We start from the raw sequence: 27,790 nt of genomic DNA on the forward strand, positions 1-27,790 counted from the left end.
AACTGAATATCCATACCATTATTGCTGGTTTCAAAAAAATACATGATATTTTTGCTTGTAAGTCCCCTCTTTGCACTTTGAATATGTGCTGATGTGTGTTTTTTAATCAATGGTAGTTATATTGCTCAGGAGTATCAAATCACTATCTGGCTCAGAGATTTATACATGTGGTGAGAAGGACCCTTACTTAAAGTGTATGAGTGTGAGTTAAGAATTAAAGGTACTTCAGATAAAACTTCAGAAAGTCTATTTGAATATAATAAAATATTCATGCAAATACTTCTGGAGCACTGATATTATTTTTGGAACACAAGGGACCAAGACGAATCAATTAATGATGAAATTTTCTCTTGTACTTCAGCTCCTCTCTTCCATGACAAGAGGAATCTTAACTTCATACCTGAATGCAATAGTAAGGTGAAGGCTTGAGGCAAAATTGTTAGCTATTCACATCAGTGGAATGAAGTTATACAGCTCACTTCCACCTGACAGAAGAACCATTTTAAAAGTTTGTGTGTCACTAACAAGACACAGATGTGACCACTGAGGGAACAGGGGCAAGATTGTTTTGTTGTTGGTCATGCGCCCTTTTCCAGGGGCACAGCTGAGTGTATGTTAGAGAAGTATCTCTTTCTAGGGGGTTAAAACAGTGCATTTTTTTTTTAGCTAGAGACCAAAAGGGGCATATCCATCCTTTGATGCAACACTGCGAGAACTCCCTGCAACCTCAGCAGGGATCAGATCCAAGGAACAGGTCCTTAGCTGGTTTAAATTAGCAGGATTTTGTTAAGCTCATTGAAATACGTGGATTTTAATCAGATGAGGACCTGGACTGTAATACAAAGATCTACTGAAGCAAGAGTAATGACCCACCCTAGCTCTTCTCCTGCTGAAGAATATGCTTCTTCACGTGGATGCTAATTGCACACAAACAAGAGCATGTGGATGCCAGTTGCATCCTCCAGTTTATTTGCAGGAGGATATTTCTGAGGTATTTCAAGACTTCCTTATCCCAAGGACTAAATTCATTGGGCTGTCTCCATTCAGCAAGCTTGAGCTGAAGGAAGAGAAACAAAAATTAAATATGGATAACATGAGTATGCTTATTGTGGCAGTGTCCAGAGCTCTTGTCTTGCCAGTCAGATGCCAGCATGTTAGCAGTCTCTTAAATTGTTAATAGCATGAAAAAAGGGGAAAATCCCAGTAAAGAACTTTCCCACGACAAAATCTTGAAGGGTTACTGTGTCTTTCAAAAATGTACATCTTCCAAAGAGTCACCTGATTTCACACAAAATGCTAATCTCAACTACCTCTTTCTGTACAATTGCTTCCCACATTTCAGTTTCTCTTCCTGACTTAGAAAACACATTTGCAAGATATACTTGGTTGGCCACAGATCTTCACTGGCAACTTCCGTGTGCTAGTTGCTTCGCTAAGCATAGCAACAGTGATAGAAGCAGGTTATTTTATTATTATTATTATTATTATTATTATTATTAATTATTATTTTTTAACTTTGTTCTCGAAATCAGAAGTGAACCCAGCAGCAGGTTCCTGTGTTTTTGCAGTAGTGGTACAATAAGGCAATGGTGGGTGTTCTCAGCACAAATCAGTTGTTACAGGAGTAGGAAAATAGTGTTTATCACAACTAGCTACTGAATGTTTAAAGAGTATTATAAGTATCTGCTTCATAAATGAATCAAATACAAAAAGAAACACAGAGAAACGGAGGGAAAAGGATAAATTATTTCTGTCTGTCTTAAATATAGATCCAGGTAACACAAGGAATACATTGTGTAAACTTCTACCCCACAGTTAGTAACTGTTCACAAGCTCAGTGCTGCTTATTTTTGTCTGTTCCTTCATGTCTCCGCTTTTATATCAGTCAATGGTTACTTGCTCCAAATTAATTTAATGCTTGAATTTATCACTGTATATTTGTACGGAAGCTGAAGGTCCTAGTGGAAATAGGGATCTCTTTATATTAAGTTATTTACGAAAAGAGTAGAAAGTCTTGTTTTTCACTGCAGATGTTACTGTTGATTGTAGAGATTGTGTTCAAAATGTGGTCATAACAATGTTTTGAATGCTTTTTTTTTTTCTATGATCTGTCTAATAATAGTATTCTTGGACTACAGATACAGTGAGGAGCTCTGCACACACAAGGTTCGGCATATTGTCACTTAATTTTCTGGAACAATAGGACAATTCCACAATAAGCTTAGATCACCTTGGTAGCTTACCTCAGTGTCAGTCTATCTGGAATATGCTGTCTTTGGATAAGGTAAAATTAGATTTTAATGCTGTTTTATTCCAGGTACTAGATGGTTTCTTCCTGGAAAAATAAATGGAACATAAACTGATGGAGTATGATATCACTGATTTGTAAGTAACAAAAATATTAACTTTTCTAGCATTTGCTGAACTTAAAGTTGATTCTATCCCTTTAAATTGGTACCTAGTACTTGTCACATTATGATATAGGTGTGAATATGCTTTGCCAGGATATGTATGCACAGCACAGAAACATTCACTTAAGTTCACACCCACACATCCCCATATGCTTTGAGCAGATCTAAATGGTGGCTGAAGAATGAAGGCGGCTGAACCGCATAAACATTGTACACAATGACTATTAATTTCAAAGCAACAGAATAATTTATAAAGGTTGTTAGAATGCAGTGTAAATGCAAACGCTCTTCTAATGAGCGCCAGTAATATCATGTTGGAACATATTTGTGATGCAGTATAGTGTGTTAAAGCGAGCGAGGAAGAGCGGGGATGATTTCTCTGGAAGATGGTGACAAGACTAAAGAGGTGAAAGCTGACCGGAATGTGGCATTTGGGCACTTGGTCCAAGGAATAGTTCTAGCACGGGCTGACTTAGCAGTGCAGTACGCAATGCTGGGTGGCTGAGCGAGGACAGGCAATATCTGGAATAATTAATCAATAATTCATTACAGAAAAATGCTGCCAGCTGTAAACTTAATTTGTAGAATAATGCCCTGCAGTAATGCCAAAAGGTATGAATATATATACGTATTTTTTGAAACGGCAAATACAGACTTAAGCCAAACACTTCAGTCATATATAATAAAGCTGACTTATTTAAAAAAAAAGGTTTCTGATAGTAGACAGAGAGAATTAGGCAATCAATATAGAATCCTAATACTGAAAACGACACATTTGGAGTAAAAGGTCTTAATAACAGAGTTAACAAGAAATTATTCTGTTATAAATATTTCACATCTTTGTGAAATATTTTTATCTCTGATGTGTTTCATTTTCCTTGCAGAGCTTTACATGTTTTATTTATCATTCTGCATGATCTATTAGATAACTTTATTATCTTCTGGTGTTTTATGAAAAGTGGAATTGTTGGATATTAATGATCATCTGGCTATCTACTATTAATACATATGAGTTACATTATTTTAAAGACTTGGCCAGCTTTGAATAAATAGTAATCCCATCTAGATTGATTTCCAGACAATTTCCCCTTTTCATACTTCAGCACAATCGTGTAACGTTTGGGTTGTAGAAACTTCAAAAGATTATTTTAAACAATTTGATTACAGTTATTTTTAAAAGAATAAGTTTGTATCTTCTTTTAGGAAATATATTGTTTTAAAAACAAAACACAGAAATTTAAGTTCAGGCTTTACTTTGTCCAGTAATGAAAACTTCAAAGGCAGTAAACAAAGAATGAAATATTTTTCCATATTTGGGATGCTATTTACTGAAATATAATGTTAGAAATATACACAAAACTGAATAAATAGTTCACAAAATTGTGCTATAATATACTTTCAACAGTTGAAATTGCTCCTATATATATATATATATATCCTGAGTCTTACAGATTGTGCCTGACTATTAGGAAAGGAGCAGAGTGCATTTTTTAACCTATACATCATGCAGAAAGTGTCATCTATCTGAAAGGACCCTGTTCTTAGTCTGTCTGATACCTTTGCCACTGTGCAGCGGGTGCAATTCAAGAGCCAGCACAGGGCACATCTCCCTGCAAGCAGCCTGTCCCGGAGCACACCAGCAGCACAGCACCACCTTATAGCTGTGTGCTTTGTGCCAGCCCACCAAAGCAACCTCAACACATCCCAGTCATGACAAAAGATGCCCTTTGGCTGTTTATATGTTTGTTGTTAATTTTCTGTTTAAAAAAAAAAACAACCTCAAAATGCTGTTAGTGTTATTAATAATAACAGCACTTGCAGTGCTTTCCTTATGTCTCAGAATACTTGAGCTGAGAAGTTGAGTTGTTACTTTTGTGCCTCTCTTCACAGAAGGAGAAGCTGGAGCAGATGATGTTGAAGCAAGGTCCTGAACACCCCTGTCCCAGTAGAGTCACCAGGATAGGAGACTCACAGTCATCTTCCATCATCACTTCCACTCTGGAGAGAAATGGGGCACACCTGTATCATGGTCACAAGCACCAATGAAGCTTGTGTAGATGTACCTGAGCTTCTGAAATACAGGCTTGACCTTCAAGAATTCCTGCTAGTTTGTTCAGTGTTCATATAGTATATAGCATGGGGAACCACCACCCATTACTGTGCCTCCTGGGTGCTGCTGCCACATAGATTTCAGCCGCCCTTCCTTTTGTCTGGGTACCTTTATCAGAGCAGCTGAAGGGAACACTGTGTGGGCTGTGAATTCCTCTCAAACCACCATGTAAATAGTTGGACAATCAGTTCATGCTATTCCCTGAGCTGCCCCTGTTAGTATTAAACTAACGAGTTAAAGCTGTTTTGCGCATATTTGCAGCTACAGCAGAAGTCAAATTATAAATATTCCCAAATGTAGCTGTGCAAACAGTGGCAAATTCTGAAAAAATGTATGCATTATGAAATGCATTATAATAGTCACAAATTCTTCTCTTTTTTCCTTTTTAAGAAAAAAAAAAAAACACACAAAAAAATTTTGCTTTATGCCACAGGCCATGCTCTCTTTTATAGCCTTTTGGATTTTGTACTGTCTTACAAGTACAAAAGGACCATAAACCAATGGTAAAGATTCAATAATTGTTTTAGCATGGACTGTATTAACTCACTGCTACCTTGCTATTCTACCCCTGGGCTCAGGGGCACAGGGTGGCTGTGGCACATACTGTGCCTGTACACTAGTGATTTCTACTTGACAAATAGCCACACAAGTAGAGGATGCTGTGTAAAAAACCTAACAAACAAAAAACTCCAAACAAACTAACAAAAATACCTATATGTCCTTAATCATCTAAAAGATGATACAAAATTGGGCTTGCAAATGGTAATATTCCCAGCCATGTGTAAATCCCAAAGGGTGAGAGACAGCATTCTTGCAAATGTTGACATCCTGAAAGACAGAGCACAGAGGCTCATCTTATTCAAAGAAGATAGTCTTCTCTTGGTAGTGGCTTTACTTGCACCTGAAATTATTCATCTTTTACTTAAAATCCAATAAAATTGGCTTCTGCTCGGCCCAGTGGGGATGGCTACTGTTCTCGATGTCTGCCACAGAGTGGTTCATCAGGCTGATACCTCTGTTCTCCTTTACTGTCCACCTCCACAAATATTTATGAAAGTAACTTTTTATGGTTGCTGAGAAGGTGCCGGTGAGAGCTGGGAAGAAGATGGGTGGTTCTAACGGTTGGAGATCTGCTGCATGAATCTGCTTCAGCTGCCATGCTGTCTCCAGAAGACAGAGGAAAATAAGTGTTTATCCAAAGAAAGGACATTAATGGGTTTATATTGATACTGACTGTGTATAATCTACTGAACTCCCCAAGGAAGCAAGGTTCTTTTTCCCTACCAGAGCGGGCTGGCCTCTCCTGAGCAGACCAAGCATTTAACTGGTATCACAAATTAAAAGCTATGTGGCTAAGTCAAGTGCAACGCTTTCAAAATGTGAGTATCTTTTTAAAAATGAGGGTTAGCAAATGAACAAAGAGCTCACAGAAATGCTGAATTTGTTTCCTTGGCATTTTAATAACTGTTTGACCTGACCATTTCAATTTATTCCTTGAAAGAAAATTAAGGAAGGCAGAAACTCTGTATTTCTAAGGCAAAATGCTTTTCCCAAATACCTTAACACAATGCTTAGTTATACCTATCCAAAAGGATATTATGCTGAGCTGTCATATTTTGAATTGCAACCTTTTTATATTGCTGAAATATCAATACTGTAGGTACTGTGTGTATTGTACATGCTTAACTATTGGTTTCCTAGTGTAATATGGGATAAGAAACCTATGTAATGTTATAATGTGATCAGTGCAAATAACCCCCCTCAAAATCCATTGTAAATCAGGATGGATAATGCAGACTGAAGAATAACCAAAAAGAAAATGCAAAATGAATGGTATATGGTACATGTGTATATTCTAAAATATACTGATCTACTGTTGAAGTTAGAAAGCAGGGAAGACAGTGAGACTAAGAGAATGCAAAAAATGCAAAACCATTATATGCTGTAAATTCTATTTTGTTGAGTATTTGCATGAAAAAGGGGTTTTCCAGTGATAATCACATGGTCTCTAATAATTATTGTTCATACTCTATATATTGATAATGATTTTTTCTTTTTTTTCTTTTTTTTTCAGAGGTAAGAACTACTCGAATTTTAGCTAGAAATAAACAGCATAAAGGACAGAACTGTATCCACCACGGAGAACATAAACAATCAGAAGCATCGGCACTATACAAATATGTTGCTTACAGACACTAAAAAGGTGTAAATGCAACATATCCTTAAATATTATTCAGAAATTGTTGAATATATTTGTTCATAATTCTTTACCTTCCATTCATTCCCATTTCTAACACTTCATGTGGTGTGTGATAGGCCCTTGACATATATCTATAACCATCGAGATTTGTTAAACTAATCAGAGTACAATTGGAGCCTCCAAAATCCTGTTGGCTGAAGTTAAATGTCACTGTGAATCACAGGTATTGTGTTACCAGATAACACAACAAAAAAATGAATCAGAGCGGAACACTTCACTTGATGCTGTTACAGCTAATAGGTCTGAAATGAAAGATAATTATATATTAAAATAGAGTGGGTAGCTCTATTTTGATGTAGAGATATGAAGATGTCAGGCAAGCTAGTCTGTAGCAGGAGGGAATGGGTGCCCTGAAGTGGTTGAGGAGAGGAGCCCAGGAGAGCATTCCTCGCATTCCTGCGGCACTTGCCCTGTACATATGCCCCACAAAAAAAAGGGAATCAGCACTCTGGGTTGGTAAACGGAGCTTCAGAAAAGCTGGCACTTTCCTGTAGCTGCAGGCTTGATTAATTTGAAGAAATTATACTCTCTGGGTGATGAATGCGAGGCATATTTAAAACTGTGATTTTTTTTTAGGGCAAAGGACATTACATTTTCAATCTGTTAGTTAAAAACAAAAAATCCCCCACAAGGACTACTACTAAGCACTGACAAGCAAGATGTAGTCAGGATGTGGAGCCTTCCCTAGTATTTTCCCATGGTCTGCCCAGAATTATTGGTATTAGCTGCAAAAATATTTTGCTAACGCATATGAGTGGGATTAGCCCAAAGAGTTATCCTTGTTAATGAACCATATGTAGAACTTCAGTAGGTTTCATAGATTACTGTCTGAGGACACAGGCTGCTCGGGAGCCATGTATGTCTAAAAGTGTAAGATTTTGTCCCCTAATACCAGCATTGCATGTTGTATAAGAAAAAAAAATTGTTATCACTGTGATTTTTTGCAAATAAAAAGTATAAATAAAAATTACACTGCCTTACTTGTGACTAAAATGTGTAAACCCCTGTTAGTGACTGGAAATCACAGATTTCTTAAGGTTGACGTGATTTATACTGTGTGATCCATATCAGCAAAGGGTACACATCAGTTGTAAGTGCAAATACATTAATAGCATTACACTGCCGTTAATGGCACATTAATAATACTTCCATGATTCCTATTTGTCAAGCTGCTGTTGAGACATGCTCGGTGTCATGGTAAACAAAGAAAAATCAGCCATGTTGCCAGACCTTTACTCTTCAAAAACTTAAGTTCACGTGAGAAGAAACGGCTAGATAACCTCCAGAAAAGTGTTAAATTAAAGCGTCCACACCCTCGTTTTTATCCCGCGCAACAATGACAGAGGGGACAGCCGGCTGATCGGGATTACTCTTGAGAAGAGTGACAACAGGTGGCCACCCCAAAGCAGGGAGTCACTAGATCGATGGATGCTAAAGCAGCGATGTCCGGGCGGGGGGGGGCGGGTCGCTGGGGGCCGCGGCCGGCGGGGTCCCCCCGCCGGCCGCGGCCCCCAGCGACCCGCCCCCCCCCGCTCCTTCTACCGTCCCGCCCCGACCCGCCCCCCCGCCGCTCCGCCTCCCGGAGCCAGCAACTTCCCCGTCTCCCAGGCGGGCGCGGAGCTCCCCATCAGCCCGGATGGGAGGAGGAAGAGGAGAGAGGCGGCGGCGGTGCCCGGGGGGATGCGGCGGAGCGGGCCGGCGGGAGGCGTAGAGCCGGTTAGAGCGGGAGCGCCGAGCCCTTGTCGTCGTCGCCGCCGCCGCTACCGGCGGGGCTCGGCCGCCGCCGCCTCGTGGTCCGGGCGGCGGCGCTGCTGAGCTCCGCGGAGCCTCCGCGCCGCCACCCAGCTCCTCACCCAGCCCGCAGCGCCAGGCCGCGGCCGGCCTTCCCCCATCCCCTCCCCGGGCGGCGGCGGCGGCGGCGGGAGGAGGCAGGAGGGGCGCGATGGCGTCCTACGTGGATAACAGCTTCCGCCAGGCGGTGATGAAGAACCCGGCGGAAAGGAGCCCCCAGGTAGGCGGCCCCTTCCCCCGGACCCTGCGACACCCTCCCACTTTGGGGGGGTCGCCCCGCTGCCCTCCGTGCCCGGCGGGCGGCCTCCGCCAGCGCGCCCGCCCCGCGCAGCCCCGGCGGGGGGAGGAGCGCGGGAGCCCCACGGTCCCGCTCCCGCGGGAGCAGAGTGGCTCCGGTGCGGGTTTCACCCCACCCCCCAAGCCCCCCAGCGCGGAATGCCCGGGCGGCAATCTCACGGAAAGGGAAGAAATGCATGAACGCGAACAACTTTCCTCCTACTGCCTAATTTTGGGGGTGGAGGGGAGAGAGAGAGAGAGGGAGAAACGCCAGCTGAGTTTATTTTGAAGGTTGCTTCCGGTAAAAAGAAAAATGCACTTAGAGTATAATTTTGAGGGGTTTTGTTTTGCTGTTATCCCACAGTATGCTGTGGCTCCGGATCTGAATTCAATCCCTACTTTTACATAGCTGGCTGGAGCTGGCAGCGCTGTTTCATAATGTTGGGGCTGAGGTCAGTGGTATTCTTGGCAAGTCCTTGCTCTCCAAAGTAGGGTGAAATCCTACCGTGGCATCAGGCAGGAATTTTTTAGATACCTGTGCTGGGCTCCTGGAGCCCTCTTTGTTGGAGGAGTATGTGAGCTGAAGCTGTTTGTAAGTGTAATTGAACGTGGAGAGGCTGAGGAAGGTTAAATTGGGGACTGGAGTGTGTATAGAAACATTTTGACTTAACATGACCTGAAAAACAACTAAACTGAATGAGTTCCTTCTGCTCCCGAATGGTTGCTGCAGTGGCTGTTGCTGCCAACTGTCTAAAGACTAATAAGCTTTACACTGATCCTCACATCAAGCTGCGGTTCAATAGCTAATGATACAAGGAGTTACTTTGCTTGGAGTTGTAATGCCATCTGTCCTGTTTTCTAAAGGCTTGTGCTGCTCTCTGAGCAGTCCCTGTGTTCTGGTTTGGGGGAAGAGATGGTATTACTGATTATTTTGGCAGGCGGCGGATTGGCTGGTGACATTTTCAAATTGGGGGCAAAGAGGAAACCTTGACTTTCGGTCGGCAACCATAAGTCATTCCTCCTACTATAGATACGTCATTGTGGTAATGTTATTTTTATCCTCATGCTCATGGAATATGTGTGAGAAAACAAAAACTCCCATGCAAAAATATCCTGACTGCACAGGCATCGTATTTAGCATGTCTTTTTTGCAAATCTTTCTTTTTTGTAAAGGAAAAAGCCCAGACTGCTTCTGGAATGTGTTTTTGTGGTGGTAAAGTTGTTTCTCTGTCCTTGTTTGACCTTTTCGAAATGTCTGTTTGCCTTCGGTGCTGGACCCAGCCCTTCAGTGTGTTGTGAAAGCTGAAGGAGGCCGAGTGCTCTCTCCAGGGAAGGACACTCTCTGAAAACTCGTCGTGAGGTCCATCGTGTTGGTAGGGGCGTAAATCCCAGCCAGAGAAGCCTGCTGGTGGTGTCTGGCCTCAGGAGATGGTCATCGAAAGATGGTGGGGTGTTCAGGAGGAGTGGCACTGGCTGATGCTCAGAAACCGGTTGGTCAGGTAGTGGGGCTACTAAGCTGGGCTTGTAGGACAACACTTCCCCTGTAACGTGGTCTGTGCCATGTGGGCTGTTAAACTTTCTCCTGGCCTTGCTGGTCAGCCCTGCTTTCTAGGAGGGATAACAAAAAAAAAAGGCAGAAAGTAAGAAATGACGCAGTGAAAAAATTAGCTCACGTGCAGGGATAAAGCCAGTGTGAAGGGCACAGAGCAGAGCTAAATCAGGCTCACCAGGGCTGCGTTAATGCTGTAAAACTTCCTGAATCAGCAGACTGGAAGCCTGCTGTGGCAATGGCCAAAGGAAAAGAAACCCACCCTTAAATCCACAAAGCTGACACTGGCCAAAATAATCCACAAATAAGACTAAATTTGTGGGAAACTTAATGTGTTGTTAGCACTGGAAATACTTGAAAGCGGTGATCAGGCGTGCCCTCCTGTTGCTGCTGGGGAGAGCAGAGCTTGCAGCAGAAAACTCAGTTGGCATTTTTGTGAATGGCTCAGGTTGAATTATGTGTGTTGAAGTGTTTTCTCATGTTTGATCTTGGTTCTGGAAATTTGGTTTTATTTTACAAAGTATTGGAATTGGAAAGAAATACTTTTATGCATAACACCTTTCAGTCATTAAGTAAAACTTAAAAAAAAAAAATCTGTATGTAGAAAGACATGATGACCTTGTGTTTTCTTCATCCCTTAAAGTAGCTTCTTATTGTCTCTCTTTCTTTACTTGTGTTTTCTTTTCATTGCCTCACTGTCTTGTAAAGGTAGTTACTTGATCTTGGCTTTTGAGAAGTCATGAGGTATCTTTAAAGCTGAGAGAAGGTTGGAAAGACAAAAGATGTTTATCATATTCATGTCAGTACAGGAAATAACAAGAGAGAAGTATGTTAGTATTTGCTGCTTACTCCTGTTAACAAACTCATTGTGCTTAGCTTCTCCCAAATAATGAAGAGGTAAATATGCATGTGACACTACTATTCACCCCGCATTGTCACGGTGCAAATTTGGCAAAAGGAGTTCACTGCAGGCTCAGAGAAGAGGAGTGACAGTAAGATAACCAGCTCATATTTGTATATACAACTCTGAGAACTGCTAGGTCTGATATACATTGTCAGAGAAAGCAAACTTAACTCTGCATGAACTTCTACGGTGCAAAAGTCTCTTGGTAATTTTGGACTGGACTGATTTTATTTTCTTTTTGAAGGTAACAGTGTATTCTGCAGTTGATCTGGAAAATTCTTAGCTTCGTATATCTTTGGTGAATTCTTGCTTACAGAGTTTTTTTGAATTTTGTGAATTACAATTCAACGCTCCATTGACTAAAGAAGCTCAAAAAATTAAAAAAAAAAAAAGGTACATGGCCTGTACTTTAATGTGTCTGTTGTGTAACACAGCTCTACTCTTTAATTGCTTTATTAAACTATTCATTTTCTCTTTGAAGACATGAACTAGGAAGTTAATTTACCTACTTTGGGGAATCTAACTTCTAAATGTTCATAAATTACACATGGTTTTATGCCCTTAAGCTGTGAGTAATAGTGATCTATTTTTTTTTTTTTTCTCCAAACGTGGTCTTATATGAACTGTTACAGCTTTAAGTCTTTTCAAAACAAATTCCTTTTGGCGTCATAGGCCATTTTAGAAAGCGTGCAGTTTTACACTGGTGTAGCTTAATCTGAAAAAATAGGGCTGCTTTTGTTTTCAAACAAGAGGAACCCAGCCCTAATCTCTTTCTTTATCCTAACAACTCATTTGCATGGCATGGTATGTGAATAACTAGTTATCTCAGAAGCTCTGCATACTAGTTCACTGTTTTCATGCCATGTGGTGATGTCTGCAGGAAGAATTTTTCTTAATGCATGCCATATATACGTTAGGTGCCTAAGGTTTTCTTCTGGAAGCTGCTGCTGTGGTACATTGAGGCAATTCAGTACAGCAGTAATGAATAGCGGAGAGTTAACAGCATCGGACCACATCTTAAGAGCAGAAGGGAGAGCTGTACAGGAGGCCTTATGTTGATCGTAGTGCGTCATTTAATGTCAGAAGACATCTAAACAGGATGCTACTGTTGAGCAAATATTCCCTTCTTGAGCACTTGAGAGGAACAATGGTTTAATTATAGGATGTACCTACGCTTTTTACAAATAAACTTTCAGCTCTTTCCCCAGTTGTGTTATTTTTATACTTGTGACCACCGATAGCACGATTGTGAGCAATCTTCAGATAAGCCAGAGATGGATGTTTCCTTCTTGCTGTAGTGATCTCTTAGAAAATAAATATGAAGCAGTCTTAATTTCATGGGATCACAGAAAATAAGCATTCTGTGTGTGAGTCTAGCATAAAGGATTATTAGTCTTTAAATTCAGGCTTATTGTGTGCCTGTATATCAAATATACCAGACTAAAATGATCCTTTTCCAAAGAGCTTATTTGGGATTTCTTTCAATGGGAAAAGAAAAATACGTTGGAGCTTGAGTTTTGCCTTCAGGTTTTCTTTGCTGTCCGCATGCTACTGTGTGACCATCTTGTTGTTGGTATTTAAAGAGGAAGGCAACCCCTGTTACCATGCTGCGCCTAACGGCAGGATAATGCTGAGAACTGGTTCTGTTGCTAAATTCTCCTGCTGGTTCCCAGTAGCCCTAAATAAAGCCTAGGACTGCGACAGCTGATGCCTGATATCTGGCTATATTACATCATTATAATGGTGTTTCCGTTACGCATCTCGGGGCTTTGTAATGTGGTTATTCAGGAGTAGCTTTAGTTTGCAAGGTTTGATGTTACGTTTTTTGGAGGGAGCCAACAAAATGAGGTTCTTCACTGCACTTCTCATGGTAGCGTTTCAGACTTTGCTGTCTAGAGTAACTAATCGGTGCACAGGCCTCTTACATTTTGTGTTAACCTTGCGAGCACGGTCAGTAACGCAGCTTGGTAACAAAAGGCTGTTGCAAGTTCTTGGTCCAGGCGCTTTTCTCCTGCTTGACACTTGGCTTGAAGTAAAGTTGCCATCGTAAAGTCAGCTGTCAGGGTAGTTGGTCTGAGCAAAAATAGCTCTCCAGATGCTGCACGGTTTTGGAAACTTGTTCAGAATAGTTAATGACTCCACAAAATGAAGATCCAGTGTCTGATGAACTTAAGTGGTGTCTCTTTGGTTACAAGTGAGGGAGATGGATACAAATAAAACAGAAATTATAATAGACATGTATGTATGGACCTTTGGCCACAGGGTGTTTTTTTGCTGTGTTTCAGCACTTAACCAGGAGGATAAAAAAGCAAAGTAACTTTTTGGAAAAAGTGAGACTTCTACCTGACAAAGCAAGTAATGTATTTGTTTAGGACATAAATAATTTTAGAAAATGTATTTTTGAAGTAAGTATACTTTTTTTTTCTCTTAATATTTTTCCTCAGGCTAGTATTACTATGTAAGTTAATTTCATTCACAACAAACTTGATTATGTGAATATGTCTTTTTGTGGCTGATAACAAAAACTGAAAACCCTTGCGTAGCTCAGGTTTTCTTGTGACCTTTCTAATCTCAGTCTGTCAAAACAGCCCTGGAATGTCTGGTTTTGAACTTCCACCATAAATTTTCACGTGCTTCCTAAAACTAAGGGCATGTATTGCAACAGCCTGATCAGTATCCTGTTTGTTTTGAGAGAAAATATGTTTATTTCCCAGTCTTTCTGATGGAGAGTGCATTTTCCCATAGCCATCCATATCTTTGTCGCCAACAGCTTTGAGAACAGCGCGAACATTTAGTTTTGGATTTCTTTTGCAGTAGTTCTTCCCTGTCATAGGGCTGGTACTTTCTGCATTTATAGATTTTTGTATCCTGCAGTTATGCTTTTCCCCAGCGCTTGCAAGGGCCTCGGTGTGAACAGGAAGCCTTCACCTACAGAGCAGAAATAGCCGATTTGAAGCCTTGTCCTGAACACTTGTCTGCTTTCTCATTACATCAGAGATTGCAGCTTGCTTACCTGTACATACTCGAGCCAATTTGAAACTAGTTAACTTGGGAAGTGAGGGCTGAACTGTAGCACCGATAAACTCTATGTAATTTCCTACTTGATTAATTATCTGTTTGCTGGAGTTTACTTTTGATTTGTGCCCTGCTGTGGCTACAGAAGTGTTTGCACTGGGTTCAGGCTGAGTACGTTCCTGTGAGCATGTTTGACAGCCGTGTGGACATACTCTCCTGCACTTAGAAGCCAGGAGCATAACACTGCCTTGCCTTGCCCTGGCAATCCTGCTTAGGAAAGTTATTCAAGTCAGCAGTGCTGGGCCTGAAGCCCAGAGATCTTCTACTCACCCCAAGCTTTTTTTGTCTCCTCACCTCCTAACCTGCTGTTCAGACATAAGAATGTGTATCTATAGCCTCAGTGATGTCCCATGGACACCACGGTCCCACCTGTCCTAACTTACCCCCTTTCGGATGAGGCCGGGGGTACCCGGCAGAGCTGCTGAGGAGGCCACGCTGGAGGAGGGTTATCGCAAGGCAGGACCGATTGCCAGAACTAGGCTTGCCCTTCTGCTCAGGTGAGTAATAAGAAAAAATCATCTGTTGAACTTCTGAGACAAAGAAGAGTTGTCATTTTCTTGCCCTGGGAGTAAAACTAGATTGGTAAAAGTCAATGGCAGACAAGCATTTTCCCCAAATTGTGTTTTTCATTAGTAGGAGGATCCAGTTGTCTGTGCATTATCAGGTTATTAATGGAAAACACTTTTTACCTGGTTAAAAAAAAAAAGAGATTTAAATGTAATTTAAATGTAATCTCTGAAGATGCTTCATTTATTTTGTGCTATATTACACTAGAGGCTAGCTAAGGTTTTGTTAAAACAGCTATTATTTCTTGAATTCCATTATTTAAAAAAATCTGCCTGCTTGAAAGTCTGCATACTTATGCAAATTGAGTAGTAGTTCCTAATTCATTCTGGTGAATTACTGATCTGATTTTGATAGCTTTTTTCCCTAAATCAGAATGCTGCTACTTAATCTGTTAGCATGTTTCAAGAATAACCATATGTATACTGAACAGTCATTGTAGGAACTTTGACTTCCTCATTGAGGGTTTTTTGTATCCTCATGAGAAAATATATTTCGGCTTGTGTTTTGGGAACTTTCCCACAGTAGGAGATCTAATTTTTGCGAGGTATTGTTTGCGAATTCAAAAGGAGTGCTGGCAGAAAGATAGCTCTACAAAGATGCTTTGTGAAGGGCAGCTGAGCCTGCGCTCCTTGTTTGCTGCAGCCAGTGTTGCAGATTTAATTTGCTGGATATATTTTGCGTGAAAGGATGTATTTGAATGAGTCTCGAAATGGAAGTGGTGCTCCGCTTCCCTTTTTTTGAAGTTGGTGAAGTTGACCGCTTTTATTGAAAAGAGAGAGAGGAGGAGCCCTACTGCAGTGCTTTTCTTATAGCTTTGTTTTGGAGTTAAAATTAGCTATTTGTTCTCTCTGAGTATCTATGTTCTGCCCGTATATCTGTAGATGTATTTCTTTGTGTGTTTCTGTCTTGTCCGACCTGAATAAGAGTGATCAAATAGTGGATTTTCAGCAGTTCTAAATAAATGTGGCCAATAATAATGAGCAGCATGTATATCATTACCTGATTAAAACACTGAAGGAATAAGATAAGGTTAAAATATTTAAATGTTCTCAAAAAAAAAAAAAAGAGCATTAATGTACTTTTTCAGTCCTGATAAAAATGGAAAGTATTTTCTTGTGTTAATATTTCTATGCATAGCAAGATTTTCCCATGTTTTCTCTTATTTGTGTGTATTCTGATAAACACAATCAACACAATGGTTGGCAGCTGGTATCAGTGTAAATTACCTGGGAAGGGTATTAAGTTTTGTGGAAGACACGTTCCTGGAGCATGCCTGTTGTTGTCTGTCTTTACCAGACTGTTTGTTTTTGTTTGCTTGCTTTTTGTATATTTTAAAGTTGAAATAAACTTGGCTTCATAAATAAAAACATTTCATAGTTATTTCTGGCTTCCAAAGGGGAAGATGGATCATGTTCCCTGTGGGATGAGGTGGTAAAATTTTTGAAGGTGGTTTGGTATGTGTGTTGTGTTTTGTTTTTTGCCTCCCAGTTTGTATTTGCAGTTATGTATTTTTAAGAATACTTTGCCTCCCATCTTTATTTTACTTTTTCTGTAGTTGGGAAAAATATTGGCACAGTCTTTTCTGTTTGAAATTAGTAATTCAGACTTCTTGTCCTGTTAAGCAAAAAATAGCCCAAAATTTAGAGGGGATGAGAATAGGATGTTATGAAAAGGTGGTTTGTAAGCAGTTGATGGGAAAACAAGTCTGTACCATCAGGACAGTTGGAAGAAGCTTCTGCTTGAGAATTGACTTGCTGAAACCAAAGGTTAAATCTTTCATGGTATGTTGTATTTTTTTTTAGCAGCAAAGCTTATTTAAAATCTTTGTTTCCCATGCTGATGTTCTCTGCTGCCTCATTTGTGCAGATCCAAGTGTTTGTGAGGCTACAGTATAAACAGGATAAGTGACACAATCTTGTTAGCTGAACAAAAGAAAAGCGACTTATTTTTGAGAGCTGGTGTGTGAAGCTTTTTTTCTTTCTAAAATCTAAGTGACTTAATCTGTTTTAGGTTATGGCTCCAAATGTCAGTGTTGGTGCAGCTGAAGGTGTGAAGACTTGTGCTACAAGATTTGAGAATAAAAGCTTATGTCTGTGTATAGGAACTTCTGAAACATCTTAACCTCCTCCAGAGAGTATATGGTGATCTGTTTTCAAACATTATCTTGAAGTATAAACCAAAATTAAACTGGATGGAAAGTTATGAAATTATTCTTGATGCATTTCTTAAACTGAAGTGGTTTTTTTTGTTCGTTTGTTTTTCTAACTTACGAGGCAGATGTGCAAGGTGCTTCTTGAGAAAGAAGTCTTCCTTTTTTGTTTGTTGTTCTGAGGATTAACCTCAAAGAAAACTTCTGTAATAAATCTCTAGCACTAGAGTTTTTTCTCATTAATATATAGCAATTGTGAGAGACTTGAGTAGTAACATTACCTTTTGTGTGCATTGAATTGGGCGGATAAGAGGTGCTAGCACTTGATATCTTTTTGTATTGTTCAAACTGAATCTTGTCTGTATTTACATTGCTTTGTTGTATGGTAGCTGAAAAATGGATACTGATGGCCTGTCTTCCGGGGAACAAAGAAAGATGTGAAGTGAAACAATTTTGTTTGTATGCAAGTTAAGAGACTTGTATGCTTTTCTGTTTGGTATCTGAAGTCTGGGGCATAAATAAAATGTTTTTGTTTTGACTTTGAGATAAGTGCTTAATCTCGTCAGGAAACCATTCCCTTACTCAAACAGAATAATGATTTTCTCAAAATATGTAATCTTGCTGAAATCAGCAGTACATTGCAATTGTGTGAGTAGCAAGTACTGATTTGAATGGAGTGAATTTTGACTACTTTTCAAAAGATGTGTCAGAGTACACAACTTACACAGTAGTAAATATTTAGATACATTTTGACCTTAGAGAGAGAGGCTTAGCCCTGCAGTATTACAGATTTCTTTGTATGTGTTGTCAGGGGTCCTGTGGGCGTCTCAAGTGTTGCTCATCTGTGCAACAGGGCAGGCAGGGGCTGCTGGAGCAGACACAGTGCCCCATCATGTAATTTTACCCCTGTGCTGCAGCTCATACAGTTTTTGAAGGTGGTGTAGCTATAGCAATAAAAGGACGCACTTTTGTTTAAGTTGCTATGTGAATAATTTGAAGTTGTGGCATTTTACTGCGTTTATGTATGACGGTACCTCGTGTCGAAACAGCTTTGCACTTGGTAAGTTCAGCAACTGCAAAATTAAAATGTAGTTAAAATGTATTCTGAGTTGTGTGGAGGAAGAGCAGGCCCCACAGGCTACAAGATGATATTGTTAAAGTACCACTGGATTCTGTGAGAGCTGATTATCAATCATTGCTATTAAAAAATCAGAGGAAGGGGACTGTGCCCACCCTGACGGTCCTGCTGGGGAGCTCTGCCTCTGGAATCGTTCCTTGACTCTGGAGGAACCTCAACCTCCAAAAAGATTTAAAAAATGGAAGAAAAAAAATGCAGGTGCTGGGTGCTGCTGAAGCAGAATGTGTGGCAAAGTTGTTTTGTGTGTTTGGGCTTGTTATCCTGGTTACTAAAGTCATAACAAGATGCTGAAAGCTGAAGTGATGTAGTCGATCTTGATGCATGGTGTGATTTCCTATTGAGGGTCATTAGCGACTGGCAGCTTCTCCAGAGAAAACAGTAAGCGGTCCATCAATTGAAATTACATTAGTACTGTTTCTTTGTAAAATATTAATTTAGTCCATGGATGAAGTACACATTGAGAACATGGAGAAATACAGTTTGATTGTATAAGTTCCTTTTTGGCTGTAGTCTCAAAGGAACAAGTAGCAAATGTATCTCAAGGAAAACAATAAATGGGGGTGTAGTTTATGGAGGATGTTCTCTCTGAGTATGAAACAAGACTGCAGTGGTTAATCATGAGTCCTAGTCAGGTGGTCTCTCTCTCTAAACTCTTTATTAGTGCAGTAGCTAAGTAGTTCAAATGCATTCCCTGCTAAGGAGGGAGTGAGCAGATGGTAGATAGCACCAGTGAGGCATTTTTCGTTTTGTATTTTAGAAGGGTGATTGTGAGGGTCTCAGTCCAAGTTGCATCTTGTGATCTCTGCCAATGTGTGGTACCAATATCTAGATGGTGCATCAGATTTGTTGGAGGTCTGTAATGTATTTGTTAAAGCAGAAAAAAAAATCAGACCCGTTTGAATGGCAGGCAGCGATCTGATCTGAAGGCTGAAGTATTTCACACGCACCGTAGGTACGGAAACACCAGTGGCTTCGCCAGCTACATGCTGACCAGGAACAGGCGCTTGCTGGAATGAGGGTAATTGAGTTTCCATCCTTGTCACTGCTTCTCTGTTACTGCTGAAAGCTGCTAATTAGCACCGATGCCTTGTTTTAATTCATGATGATTTAGTTTGAAAATGCCAGCTCCTTGGTCGTAGGCCACTGAATGACTGTCAGATGGCAGCACAATTTAAGCTCAGCTATTAAGAATAATTTGAGGTAGCAACGCCAAGGGAAGGACCATAATTGTTGTTGTAAATGTTTGATGAGGTGGAGGAGAGGAGTATATTGCATCTCTGCTATATTTAGGTAGCCATCTATTTTAGTGGTACTACCCTTTTTCCCTGAAAGTAAGACCTGCCTCAAAGATAGGCCCTAGCATGAATTTTCAGGATTTTTAAGCATGCTCGAAATATAAGCCCTATTCAAAAAATAAACCCTAGTTACAGTTTATTAATAAAGGCAATTTAAACAGTGTCCAGGCAGCTATACATGTAAAAAAGTAAGCATGTTTTGGAGCAAAAATTGTATAAGACCCTGTCTTGTTTTCAGGGAAACAGGGTGGCTCTTATTTTACCAGACCGAGTATTGGTGGATAGCTGTTCTCCACTACTCCTAAATCCTCTTTAAGAAGATTTTAAGACTCCCTTATTTAAGATAACTCTTAGAGGGACATTGTTTTAGTAACTGAAAAATTTCTTGACTACTGGATATTGCTGGAAAATAGGATTGTGTTTGTGACGCAGTGGTTTGTAAAGGCACTGTTAGCTTTGTAAAGCAGTTGTAAGGACCTAGAGCAAAGAAATTTGAGATTTGTGACAGAATACTTTTTGGTCCATGTGAGATGATGGGTGTATTTCTGAATTCCCAGGTGAATTATTAATCCTTTATAAATTTTTCCCCTCTCTTACTTGTTCTTTGTAACTGAAGGAAGCCCTGGTTTAACTGATGTCTTATTAATTTGATGTCTCATAGTTTCTCCCTTTCTAAACCTTTCTTGGTAGTGATTTTTAACTTTATGCCTTAAAGTCATCACTTCAGATATTTTTCTTATTATGAGAGCACTTAGAAAGAAACAGCAGGGTGCATGTGGCTAATGCATTCATTCACGTGTATTAATTTCTGAATGGGAAGTAAACCCTTCTTTCTTTATAAATGGCATTATACAAGTTATTGTCCACTTTTAAACCAAAAAGTACAAATACCATCAGTATGTCCTCATTGGAATTGGCATGTATAAAATTTCTAAATTTATTTGGTCTATAATCTAGTGTCGCTGTAAAGCTCTGATGTTCTTATGTGAATGAATATTCGATGTGAATTTAAAAGTAAAGAGAAAATAATAGTACTTTCTTACAGTCCATCTTAGCTTGATAGTAAACGAACATTTAGCCATGATGAAAGTAACACATTTTCCAGTGACACAACCTGCATAAGTCCAGTTGGGTTTGCTGTTGACTTTGGCCCATGTTCCAGCGTGTGAGTTACCTTACATTTCTTTTGAACAAAGGAGGTTTGTTTGAAGCAGGTGCTCTAATGGTTACCCTGGCCTTTATAAATAGCTTTTAGGTGAAGTATTACTTCTTTTTGCTGTGGGTAACTTCACAAGGCATCTTGGCTTATTGAGTAAGGTTTCCACTTGGGGGGGAAAAAAAAAGGCACCTTTGCTATAGTTTCATGATGTTTACTGCCTCATACATTGCTGTTTATTTTTAGAGTGTGTTTGCCACAATTTGTCAGCCAAATATTGGCCTGTCACCTCTGCTGTTAGGTAGCTGCTGAAATGCTGTTTCCCAGATGACGTTTTTTAAACTTCATGTAATGAATTAATGCCTGCCCTGGCTGTTCCAGGGTAAATAACACAGCTAGAACTTGCCAACTTTGCAAAACCTATAAAGGGGTTGAAAAAAATGAGACACTCTTTAAGTATTGCGATCATACCTTAACGTGTTAAACTCAATTAATGTGCTGAAATGGTTGTGAGACTCTGAGGCGAGTTGCCTGAGCGTGTCGAAAGGCTTGAATTTTGTTTATGAACAGTAGTGAAGAATATTTCTAAATCAGTAGTAAAATGAGCCAGGATATAAGGAAGAAATAGCAGGGTTAGTATCTAGGCTGGTAAGACAAGGCTTAACACATGGTAAGACACACCATCCATTGCTTTAGGAAAACTATATCAGAATTTCTTTTAAGGAAGGATGAAAGTTCTGCTTTATACAAGTGACATCTCGTATCTTACTTGATTTCTTTTCCTGTTTCTTCTATTTATAAATGTCTTGAGTTTGGGATTTATCTGAAAAAGCTAAGGTCAGGAAGTGCCTTCCTCCAAAAAATGCTACTTGTGGTTTTCTGGCATATCCTCTTCCCTCTCCTTCCCAAAGGGACTGTACAGAAAGTATTTTTCCACAATGAGACACAGATCCTCAGCTCTGCGGGTTTCACACTCTGACTGTGGCATATATTGCTTCACCTCCAAAAATGAAACTTTTGAAATTGTCTCCTGGTGTCCACATCAGTTACGTGACTGTTTGATTAAAACACAAAAGGCAGTAACCACTTCAGTTTTTAATAGCGTTTCCCTGTGTGTTGGGGTGTGGAGGCAGAGGAATGTTAGGCTGTATCCTATTTGGTAGGACTTTCTTCCCATGTGGATTTTCAGTTGAGCGTAACAACTTTTAGACAGGAGCATGTATAGATATGTGGGGGATATTGTCATCCATTCCCTATGTTTCCACCAACCATTTAAGGTCGTGGTCTTAGCACCAACGTCTCTTCTTCTCCCCTGCCGTGGAAGCAGTAAGAGTAAAAAGCACAATGTCATGAAATGCATGAAGTTCTGGTGTATTTAAGATGTTTTCCCCAACTTGCAAACAAAAGGCAATTACTTAAACCAGTCCTCTGGCAGGACATGGCAATTCTGAGGGCAGCAAAGATGTGGGAGTGCTATGAATACTATTGACTAAATAACTGGTTTTGTCATAGTCAGGGTTCGATGCAAAGTGTTAAATTCAGGATTGATTTCTCACAAACAGCCCTGTTTAGTCATTAAAGTTTGCATTATTGTTTATGCAGCAGAGCAACTTGCATGCTTGTGGTATGACCATTTACAGCAAACATGTACCTTAAAGTACTTTTGAGGAATAGCTATTGCTATAAGGAATTGAAAAGGAAGTTATATTTGAAGACATGATTAAAATCTTTACTTAAATAAAGGCCCAAGTCCTCTTGTGATGTTCCACTTTTAAAAATTTATTTAAACCTATGTACTTATTGAAACTACTGATAAACTGTAACTCCTCCTTTTTGGAATACAGGTTTGACAGTATGTTATATAGTTATAATGACTGTTTTGTCATTTGACTTTGTTTTATGCTGTTTCGTACTCCCATATGCGCTAAACTAAGTTGTATTTAGAATTAGGACTGTCAACAGTAGCTGAACATTTTGTTTAACTTCAGATTCCTGTATCTGTCTGTTGTAGACTTCTTTATAATGGACCTCATTTGTGTTTAGTACTTTGCATTTACTTTTAAGAGGCTTTGCAATCTGTTGTCTTGAACAGGTTTCAATAAACCAATTGTGAGTTTAATCATCACTGTTGAACTATCTCATCCTCACTTGTGCAGTGCCAGTTGAAAGAGGCTTATGAAACCAGCTCTGTAAGTCTTAAAGTTTTCTTAGCTGTTGAAATTCAAAATCTGGCCAGACTGTTTTAAATGTATACCACAAGGTAGTGTGGCATTTGTTAAGAAACAATCACGAATAAATTATTTTTCTATATTTGCCGTTTTTCTAACAGTCTAACATTTCTAACGTTTTTCTAACCCTGATGATTGATATCTAAAGTTTTAATTCTGCATTTAACTAAGAGATAAAAAAACAAGTGTCATTTTGATGTGAGTCCCAGTGCTCAGAAAGCTTGTGAACTGGACCTGCTCCTTTTTTTTCTTGGGCAAACCCCCTCCATAGATTCTGCAGAGAGAGTAACTTGTGTGTTTTCACAACTTTTCCTTTACTTTCAAATAATCACCATAAAAATTAGTCTGCTTTAATATTTTAATTGTATTCCTAATTGCTAACCCTATAAAGTAACAGGGTCCTACAGTTAAGACAAAAAAATGCTGAACATCTAACCTCTGTGTCTTGTCTTCTAGCTGTAAAATGTAAAGAGATGGTAAGCATCTTTTTAGTGCTTTGCTGTCTGTTGAAAGTTAGTTGAAAGTTAGCCTCGAAACCACTGGGATCAGATTGCATGTTGAAACCAGTAATTTATATTAGATATAATGAACAGAATCAGTAGCTGTAAAATAAGGTGAGAGGACGTGTTGAGTGCTGAAGGTGATCCTTTTTGTGTCGAACATTTTCTTTCTTAGCTTAGTTAGTGCCTAAGTGCTCTCGAAAATTTCAGAATGGACATTTACGTTTCAATATGGAGATCTATCTATCTATCTATCTATCCATCCTTTTTTTTTTTTTCCTCAAGGAAAATGAGGGGCAATGGATACAAACTGGAACACAGGAGGTTCCACTTAAATATGGGAAGAAACTTCTTCTCAGTGAGGGTGACAGAGCACTGGAACAGGCTGCCCAGGGGGATTGTGGAGTCTCCTGCTCTGGAGACATTCAAAACCCGCCTGGACGCATTCCTGTGTAACCTCATCTACGTGTTCCTGCTCCAGCAGGGGGATTGGACTGGATGATCTTTTAGGTCCCTTCCAGTCACTAACATTCTGACTCTGTGACTAATTAGTGGCTGTGAGTAGTTGTAAAAGCAAGATCTTGTTGTGTAGATGAGTTACGAGTGCATCCAGTGGCAGACCATCACACGTGGTGGTGTGCAGGCACAACAAGGGTGTTCCGCAACGAGCTGTTGATGTTGAGGCATTTGAGCAAATTCCACCTTTAAGGATTGTCTGGCCCCAATGATACCTGCATTGCAGCTGTCCTGGAAGGGTAACCTGCTCGGAGTACGCATTCAAACCTTGAAAATGTGGCAATCATGACTCATTTAGAATATTTTAGTCAGGAGCCTGCTGTTGAGGAACATATGTTTATGTACAGTAGCTTTTCAAATAGATTCTAACTTAATTCACTTACCAATTCTTTACTTTGAGAATATGAAAATGAAATTATTCCTAGGGAATTAATTCACCACTTCAGTTAATCTTCTCAGGAAATCTGTGAAGAACTTGGTAAAGGTTTTTCCTGCAATTAAAAAAAAGAAGGAGGGGGGCGCGGGGAGAAGTAAATAAATGATATGTGAGACCACCTGCTAATCGGAAGATTGTCTTTTGATCCAAGATAGATACAGAAAATGGAGTGAGAATCTCCCAGGTATGAGCAAGATAGTGACCTGATAAAAAGTCAGATACAGAAGAGATGTTGGACTATTTAATACAGCACCACCCACATAGTGGATCCTCTTCTGTGTGTGTCAATTTGCATATTATGCTACCAGCAACTAATTCTGTTTCTTGGAGGACCAGATGGCTTTTTTCTTTTTCTAACTGAGAATCTCCCAGTTAGTAGCAACTCTGATTTTTTTTTTTCTGTCTACTGTTCTCATTTTACTTTTATTTTTGCTTCTCATTCTCTTCACAATTGCAGACATTTCTGTGTGGGATCTTTATTTCTGATTGGTTTGAGTTGCCAGAATTCAGCTTTCCAAAAATGCCCAAATTATTCATTTTGGTTGTGAAGAATGCAAGAAAAAATGCTTTAGGGGTAGATGGGAATTTGGTATGTCATAAGCACTTAAGTGTACTTGCTGCTTATGGACAGATTACTTACCCAACCTCACAAAATGCTCCTTTTATAAATCCCCTACAGTGTCAAAATCTGAAGGATGAGACAGTCATTACACCCACATCTCTTTTTATGCTCATTGTTTTTAAAAAAAAACTGGGATTTTTTTTTTTGCTTGTTATTTATGAAATTTTTATTTAATCAATAGTCTGTGGTTTACATTTGCTTTTTATTAAAAAATAAAGTTCCCAGTATTATGAACATGATACAGAAATGACACACATTAGAAATGGTTTCTGCCTGTGTTTGTATTAAAAAAAATCTATTCGAACATCTGTTTACACTTGGATAAAATCAAGAAAATGTCCTTGCTGTCCTGTGGGTTGTGTGTGGTTTCTTTGGTTTTGTTTTATTTTGCATTAAGAATAAATGCGTGGTGGCAACTGAAACTAACTTAGCTACACTGAAATGGTATTGATTGATAGCATGAAATGTTTGAAACAACAGGAATATGCTCTAAGTGTTCAGAAGTAGAGCATTTTTTTGTTATTTTGTTGTCATTATGATGTATTTCTCTAGTGTGAGTTACAGTTGCTATTAATATAGATGTAACATTTCATAATTATCCTCAGTTTTAACAAATAAAGTGTGTCCTTTAAAAAAAGGAAACAAAACCTCCACTTTGTGTAGGAGGACTACAAAATACCTTAAATGACTGTAAGAATAAGCACATACTTTCCACATCAGTATTTCATATTTGGGGTTATGGGTAGCAGTTTGTCAGTCTTTCCCCTGGTTGGTTAAGGATGTAATCTAGAAAATCAGTTGGCAAATGAATTAATCAAACATATGCCAACTTAAAAAAATATAGCATCCAGAATTAAGTACTAATTAATAACTTGTAGTGGAACCCTGAAGGTGTATAGTTGGATTTCTATGTAGTTTTGAGAAATAAGCTGTATCTCATGCATTTTCTGTTGGCTGCTGCTTGTTTGGCACTTGACAGAGTAGCAGTAGGAAAAGTTGTGGATCTGGACACTGAGAAATGCTTTTATAGTCAAGGTAAAGTTTGAGTAAGGGTTAAAGGTATATTTTTATGTGTGGAAGTAAAAGTTTTAATGCCCGACTCTTCTCTCTACTGTCATCAGAGCTGAGACAGCAAGCAGAGGACTTGAGTGCTCTTTTTTCCAGCCAATTTGACTTCTTCTAAATAAACCCTCTGGTGTGTATTTTTGTGTCCCTCTCCTTTGAGCATCCCTGGAGGTTACAGTAGTTCCAATGATAGTAATGTAGAGGAAAAAAAACATTTTTGTTGTTTCTGCCTTATGATTGTACTGCTGTTCTGTGATTGCTACCCTGAGGACAGATGGAAGACATTGCCAGTTTAACAAGGCAGATCTTAAGGCTCTTCTGTTGAAGGGACTAGTGGTAGGCTGCACTGTGGAGGCACCTTAGAGCCATTTAAATTAGCTGAGTTAAATTTAAAACACCACAGGACCCTATCTTTCTGCAGCCTATAAGGACCTACTTTTAACACTCTCAGGAGAAAATGATTTTTGCATATATTCCAGTACTTTAAGGAAGACAAAAGGTGTTTCTCATGCCCTGCAGTTTGACTTGCTACGTGAACGTGTAAGAATGATGTACTCCTCAGTAGCTAATACAGTTACACCGCATCCTTACCTGGGTTCTTGGGTCTCCGTGGTTAGCCTGTAAAAATACCCAAAATTGTGAGGGTGAGATAAAAGCCTTCACCACTTAAGAGTGACAAAAATGATTATTGGTGAAACTATCTTTGCATTCTGGAGGACTTGAGCAGACTTTTGTTAGGGAGCCTGCTACAGTTTTGGATCACTTTTACCCTCTTTCCTAACTAGAGCAGGGAGAGTGTTCTGTCGTGGTTAGGCTGGTTGAGTCGAAGTGTACGTGTAGACTCAGGTGTTGCCAATGGAAATGGATGTTTTTTCTCTTGTCCAGATGAGATGCCCTGTGTCAACCTGAGCACCTCTCTGTTGCTGTCTGTGTAAAGCTTTTATTAAAATGAACATCTGTAATTTTTTTTCCTTCAGAATGAAGAGATCATCCTGTAACTCTGTAGAATGCATTTTGTATATAATTAGTGGGTTTTTTTTTCCATGTTAATATAAGCTTTTCTTCGTAGTGGAATATCCTGCATTATCCAAACCCAAGAAAGATAATTTCATATTGATATTTTTTCCTGTTTATCTTAAGAAAAACTTTTGTATACCCTACTTTGGGAAAAAAAAAAGAAATGTTCCTATGCAAAAAAAATGTAGTGCCAGCTTGAAAGTGTATGTTGGATCCTGTCTTATGAACAGGTGCTAATATTTAAGAATTATAGGGGCAATAATTACTGTCTTGGACAACTTGGAAATACTAACTGCAAGCATTTTAAAATGTTAATGACCTTCAGCCCACTAGTCCAGACAGTTTCTGAAGGCTGAGGAAGCTGTTACGTACTGAAGTGTAGCCTGACAGCCAAAAGAGCAGATACTGCTTTGTGCGACGTTTTAACATGTAGTAGATGAATATTAACTGCTTTACCAGAACAACGTCTTTCCAGGAGCTTGGTGGTTTTTAAAAAGCTAAGCCCCAGGTGGGTAACATAGGAAAAGGAATGAAATGGAAGAGGATAGGAGGTCAGAGTTATGTGGTGCATGTTTCCAGGTAGCTCCTTTTTCCCCTTCTGTTAACTGTCCCCTCCAGCCACTTGGCACTTGATTTGTGGTTCTTTAAAAACACATATTGTTTCATTTACTGTAGTGGCAGAAGAAAGTAACTTTTGGAGGAAGGTTATATAAGGAGAAAGTGGT

General features: G+C 39.5%; 1 protein-coding gene and 1 long non-coding RNA gene across 5 annotated transcripts in view; both read left to right on the top strand.

Moving 5' to 3' along the window:
- The first annotated feature begins 2,259 nt into the window (after positions 1–2,259).
- On the top strand, positions 2,260–7,709 carry LOC309438822. The gene is made up of 3 exons (XR_014183875.1): positions 2,260–2,385; positions 4,302–5,900; positions 6,596–7,709. It is a non-coding gene; the product is annotated as an uncharacterized lncRNA (long non-coding RNA).
- A 716-nt stretch (positions 7,710–8,425) lies between these two features.
- The window catches only part of RAPGEF2 (Rap guanine nucleotide exchange factor 2), a 188,058-nt gene continuing 168,693 nt past the window's right edge, over positions 8,426–27,790 (top strand). For all 4 annotated transcript variants that reach the window (XM_082051650.1, XM_082051647.1, XM_082051646.1 and 1 more), the window contains exon 1: positions 8,426–8,792. In XM_082051650.1, the coding sequence (XP_081907776.1) occupies positions 8,724–8,792 (69 nt within the window). In that variant the 5' untranslated portion in view covers positions 8,426–8,723. The remainder of the gene's footprint in view (positions 8,793–27,790) is intronic.

The sequence above is a fragment of the Streptopelia decaocto genome, assembly GCF_964273445.1.
Source record: "Streptopelia decaocto genome assembly, chromosome: 4".
Classification (NCBI taxonomy): domain Eukaryota; kingdom Metazoa; phylum Chordata; class Aves; order Columbiformes; family Columbidae; genus Streptopelia; species Streptopelia decaocto.